Consider the following 6,111-nt stretch of genomic DNA (forward strand, 5'->3'; position numbering starts at 1 on the left):
TGTGTGTGTGGCCAGCTCAGCCCACCAGGGGGCGGGGCTGGCTGGCATGTGGTGCTGGGGGATTGAACCGCGGTCCATGTGCTTTGCTAAGCTTGTTCTAAGTAGGTGCTTTAGACCACTGAGCCATCTCACCAGCCCCTGGGTTGCCTTTAGCCCTGTTACCTCAAGTGTGATAATTTGGTAGAAAGTGTGAGAAGTAAAGATGAAAAGAAGAATGTGGTTTTAGCCAAAAACCAGACTTTTTCTTTCCATGTATCTGGCAAGAATCGTAGCACAGCTATTTCTTGTTTAATGACATACCTGCTTAAAGACTGTTTCAGATGCAAGACTGAAGCTAAAAGGTTAGCCTGAGTGTCCCTCCTGGTACAGCTCTGTATATATTATTTATAGAGCCTCAATCTCTCTTTTTCTGTACAATACACCTTGCTTATGCAATACTGTAACTTTTGCTGATTGTCCTTCCAGCGCTGTAGTTTCATTTTCTGTTCTACATCGTGTGCTGCATGTGAGACTTCTGCAAGCAAAAGTGGTTATCAAGCTGGAGCTTCCTTTGACCATTTCTTTGTTCTGAATATTGTGATGTATGGACTATGTACAATTCCTCATTGAGCAAAGACTAGAACTCAGTCATTAAATGAAGAAGGTCTGTACTCAATTTTAGGTGTGAAAGAGATCTTGCTTTATTTCTTAGAACTCAAGTTTGTTCTACAAATCCTTTTTTTTAACAATTAAAAAGCTATTAGTATGTGTTGCATTACACAATGAAGTCTTATTTACTTACCTCTGGGTTTATTTTTAGGGCAGGTTTCTTATAGGCAGCATAGTGTTGGATTTTTTTTTTTTCTTATCCAGCTTGTCAATCCCTGTCTTTTAATTGGGATATCTGAACTACTTACATTTAATGTGATTACTACTATGTAAATTTAAGTTGATTGTGACTTCATTTCTATGTGATTCATCTGTTCTTTATTTTTTATAGTTTATTTTGAGTATGTTTTATGCTTTTATTTTATCTTCTTTGTTAGCTTACTAGAAAAAACTCTTGGCAGTGTTCGCCTAAGTGGTTGTCTTAGAGAAAATGTTGAAAATCTTTGGGCCAAATCTGACCCACTATATTTTTTATGAATAAAATTTTATTGAGGCACATTCATCTCTGTTTATGTATCATCTATGGGTGCTTTTACTCTATAGTGGCAAAGTTGAACAGTTGCAACAGATACCCATAACTTATAAAATCTAAAATATTTTTTACCTGGACCTTGATAGAAAAAGTTTATTGATACTTACCTTAGAGTTTATAGTACACAATTTTAACTTATCACTCTCCACCATCAAGTGATGTCATAACACTTCACATGTAGTAGAACTTTGAAGGAATATATTTTTCTTTTTCTTTTCCTGACCTTGGTGCTCCTGCCACCATTTTACTTCTATTATAAACCTCATAATATATTATTATTTTTTTGTTTTAAATAGTCGATCATTTAAAAAATTATTTACTTTTTTTCGAGTTTGATCCCTGGGCCTGCTGTGCTGGCCCCACACTCGGGGCACTATGAGACTGCAGTTGAGACTGGGTGTGGTGGCACGCACCTGTAATCCCAGCACTTGGGAGGCTGTAAACAGGAGGATCACTGAGTCCAATCTACACAGTGAGACCCTGTCCTAAATACAAAAATAAATTAATAATAATAATAATAATAATAAAATTATTTACTTTTTTTGTAGCACTGGGGATTGAAACAAGAGCCTTGACAGGCAGCTACATCCTAGGCCCCCCTTTTTTTTGTGTGTTTTGGTACAGGATCTACAGGGTCTACAGGGTCTCACTATGTAGATTAGATTCGTAGTGATCCTCCTGTTTTCAGCCTCCCAAGAGCTGGGATTACAGGTGCATGCCACCACACTCAGTCTCAAGCTCCATCTCGGTGAGCGCTGGAGGTGGGGCTAGCACGGCACTCTGGAGATTGAACCCCAGCCACAGCCTTTTTTCTTATTTTGAGACAGAGTCTCACTAAGTTGCTCAAGTGCCTAGGTCAGTTTGAACTTGCACTCCTGCCTCTGCCTCCCAGAGTATTTACATTTTATATTTCTTCTTGCATCGACCTATTTATACTTACAATTTTACATTTTATATTGACTTAAATGACTGTTGAATATTTCCCAAGTTCTTCATTCCTCTATGTGGACCCAGATTTCCAACTCCTCTCATTTATCTTCTGCCTTAAAGGACTTCTTTTAAACAATTTGCTTTGATCGTTTTACACTCATTTTGAATTACACCTTTTCTTCTCCACACACCTATTGAATTTTGGGGGGATGACAGACATTTTGAATTTTTTGTCCTCTACATAGTCTTGTGCTTTGTTTGCTCTGCAGCTTCAGTTATGTGGAAACAGGTCCATCTTTTCAGATTGTGCCTTTCAGCTTTATTATTAAGGACCAGGGCAGATTTCTCTAGGAGCAACTGCTGTTGCCGAGGCCAAGCCGCTCTGCAGGGTGTCAGGAGAGTTGCAAGCTGGTCCATTCTGATTCCCGGAAGCTGCGCGGGTCCCCACCCCCACCCCGTCTCTTAGGTGGTTCTCACCCAGGCCGGGTGGTGCTGTCCGCCCCAGCGTGCTGATCCGCTCAGGAAAGCGCTAGCAGGTAACTGCGCAGAGCTCCTCCTCTTCCATACTCTGTTCTGCGCGCTCCAGCTGCCTCGGCTTTTCTGGATTCCAGGCCCACTTCCTCAATCCAGGATGGCTGTGGCTTCCCCAGACGCCTCTGCGCCTCTCCTGGGCCCTGCGGAACGCTCACTGCCAGCCTCCTTGACCTCCAGTCTCTGCCATCCCTGCCTGATAGCCAACATCTCCTTTCATATACTTCGCCCACCCACCCCACCCCACCCCCCAGCTAAGAGGGCGAATCCAGTCCCATTGTGGCTGCAAGTAGGGATTCAATTACTTAGGGTTTTTTCTACATCCCATTTTTTAAATTTATTCTTATCAAGAGGGGCAGCTCCAACCCCAGCCAGCCCCATAGCCAGAGCCCTGCTCACAGTCTCAGCCAGGAAGCCCATCCTTTCCCTGGGAGACCTTTCCCTGGGAAACCACCTTCTTGCGCCTCTCTCTAACGCCCCACTCCTTGCCTCCCTGAAAACCCTCTTCATTGGCCTGCAGCCGTAGGCGTTGAGAGCAAAAGCCATTCAGCTACAGCTGTGTTTTGCCATCCATTTACTCAGACGAAGAGGGAAAGAATGGGCATGTGGTATACTGGCCCCACGTTTGCCACCTGGGTACATATTCAGCTGCCTTTGAATGCTTGGTCCTCAGCCCAGGCCGAGTATCCCTGTCCTTATTCCCTCCATCGATAACTGAGTGGTACAAGGAAGAGAAAGCACAGCAGAGAGCTGAGAGCCCTGGGCTCATGACACGAATTGTGTCCAGACCCCAGCTTTCTCTCTTTCAGTAACTGTAAGTGAAGGAGTGATTTGGATAACTTAATCCTGCATTCCCCCAGTTTCCTCACCTGTTAAACTGACTCCTAAGAGCCTCTCTCGGAGGGCTCCTTTTGGGAGTTTTTTTTACCCAAAATTCAGAGACTAAGAAATAGGCCTTCAAGATAGTTTAGGTGCAAACCATGTCCAGCTGCCACCCACCTATACAGCCCCCTTTCTCCTGGCTGTCTTTGTCCTCTGGGTGTGTTTCTCTCTGAGGGTTGGAACGCTGAGGTGAGGACAATTTGGCTTTCTGTACAGACAGCCCAAAGTCATGATGACCCCCAGTCGAATTTGGCGTGGGTGTCAGGACTGGCAAAGCCACGCGTGCACTCAAGAGGGGACAAGGAGGTTTATTATTCAGAATGAGGCTTTCTGGGAATCTCAGGACAGGCTTCCTGAGATAGTAAAAAATGGGGAGGGGGGCAAGGAGACCATTTAGGGGTTTCCTGTGTTTAACAGAGGGGACCCTGGTGAGAGGGAGGGCTGGGAGAACTTCCAGATGGGGCCACGGCAGGGGTGGTGGTGGCGGCGGCGCACATCGGGCCTCCCCATGAGCTCGCAGTTCGGGTAGAAGGGAAGGGGAGGGCTGCAATGGAACTGCTGTCCTCCACGCAAGCTCTCTTGCACTCATGGGGAGGGAGGCTGTGGTTCCCCGGATACTGCCTGAGTTCTGGCAACCACAGCCTCTCCCCATAGGTGGGGAGAAGGGGAGGAGTTACACCTATAGCATCACAGTTCAGTCTTAGAGAATGCAAATCTGATTTTCTGGAAATGGTCCCCTTCTGCTTTTTAACCCCACATCTGCTCAAAGCAGACGCTTCTTTCTTTCTTTTTTTTTTTTGGCGGAACCGGAGATTGAACTCAGGCCTTTGCGTTTGCCAGGCAAGCACTTATTCCACTGAGCCATCTCCCTGGCCCTTAACACTTATTTCTTACACAGCTCTGTGGAAAGTGAGAGGCAACCCCACTCCAAGACCCTCCTACTCCCACCCAACCCCCCCTCCCACCCCACCCCTTCCCCATCTCCTACCCCTCTCCCCCCTCTCCCCCACCTGTATGGTGCTTGGCCAGTGTCTGACTCTGGGCCTAGGAGAGGTAGAGGTGCTGGCTCTGTCCCTGGCCCTACTCCTCTTCCAGGTTGCTGTCCTTCCTGTCCCATGCTTCCTTTGCTGTGGGACAGTCCACTTTGAGGCTCTTAAATGGTCCCATCTCACTAGACTAGAGAAGGGAAAACCCCAGGAAATTCCAGAAGAGAAAGAAAAGGTGGCAGTGGGGCCTGGTGGCTCAGGTTCCTAATTCCAGCACTCTGGAGGCTGAGGCAGGAGGCCTGAAAATTCAAGCCCAACCTAGGCAATCTAGTGAATTAGTGGCACCCTGTCTCAAAATAAAAAGTGGGGGGCCGGGGAGATGGCTCAGTGGAATAAGTGTTTCCCTGGCAAGCACAAGGGTCTGAGTTCAATCCCCGGTTCCGCAAAAAAAAGAAAAGAAAAGAAAAGACTAAATAAAAATAAAAGTAAGAATAAAAATAAAAAGTGGGCTGCGGAGGGAGCACTGATTTTTTTTTTTTTAATGGGGAATGCTTTCTTTAAAATAGGGTTTCATGTTTATCTCTTGTCAAAAGACAAGTTTCTCTTCTCCATTCAACATAAAACTTTAATATATTAATATGCACCTGGTTTTTGTTTTTATTTTTGTTTCTGGCATTTGTTAAGTCATTACTTTGTACTGATTTTTATTTTATTTTTGTTTAGGTTTTACAGCTGCATATCCAACACAATCCTCCATTCCTTACAAATCCCAAGTAACAATAATTACAGAATCAGAGAAAAAAGGATTTAATAGTCAAGCCAAAAGATTCCATCATAAAAAGGTAATGACATTGTCTTAAGAGATTCTTTCCCTGTGGATGTTAGCCTCCGAGGACAGGTTGTTGTGTCCCTCTATGAACAGTAGGAGTCAGTGTCGGCTGAGCTGGCCCAGCTCTCTTCTGCAGGACGTGGGCCCAGATTGTAAAATGAACTGGAGAAATTGGGAAATGTCACATGGGACATAGGGAAAGGGGCCCAACACAACCAGGAGTATGGAACCAAAAGCCCCAAGAAAATTATTAAAATCATAAAATATAAAATCCTTTGAATCTTAAAGGTAAAAATCCCTCTACTGCAGTCTTACTAGATGAAATGTGATTTTCTTTAGTAACACGAGGGAAGAGTCTAACAAATTAAGAATTACCTTTCTAGAGAGACCCGCTCCTCTTTTTATAAAAAACAAACAAACAAACAAACAAACAAACTTCTGTACCTCATGTCTTCTTACTGTTCCTGCTTTCCCTCTTCCCCAAATCGGCGTCTTTTCCCATCGGATCTGGAACGTTTTATCTTGCCTTCGCTTCTCTCACCAGCAGGGGGCGGAAGCAACTCGCAGGTGGCCTTAGAATCTCCCTTTTTCCTGTCTTTATTCAACCCAAGGAGTAACATTCTTTAATTTATTATTATTATTTTACATTAGTACAGGTGTGCCGTCCAAAATGATTACATTCACCATGGGGTTTTGGTGCATGTCGTAATATAACTTAAGGAATAGGTCCCTTCTGGAGCCATCGTTATTCCACTCACTTTTTTTTTTTTTTT

The 6,111-nt window shown here is 44.5% G+C and overlaps 1 protein-coding gene across 2 annotated transcripts in view; it reads left to right on the forward strand.

Annotated features, from left to right (window-relative positions):
- Stpg1 (sperm tail PG-rich repeat containing 1) overlaps positions 1–6,111 on the forward strand; it is a 53,628-nt gene that overhangs the window by 15,085 nt on the left and 32,432 nt on the right. For both annotated transcript variants that reach the window (XM_023722470.1, XM_023722471.1), the window contains exon 2: positions 5,233–5,351. In XM_023722470.1, the coding sequence (XP_023578238.1) occupies positions 5,233–5,351 (119 nt within the window). The remainder of the gene's footprint in view (positions 1–5,232; positions 5,352–6,111) is intronic.

Source organism: Octodon degus, unplaced genomic scaffold (assembly GCF_000260255.1).
Source record: "Octodon degus isolate 3935 unplaced genomic scaffold, OctDeg1.0 scaffold00092, whole genome shotgun sequence".
Taxonomy (NCBI): domain Eukaryota; kingdom Metazoa; phylum Chordata; class Mammalia; order Rodentia; family Octodontidae; genus Octodon; species Octodon degus.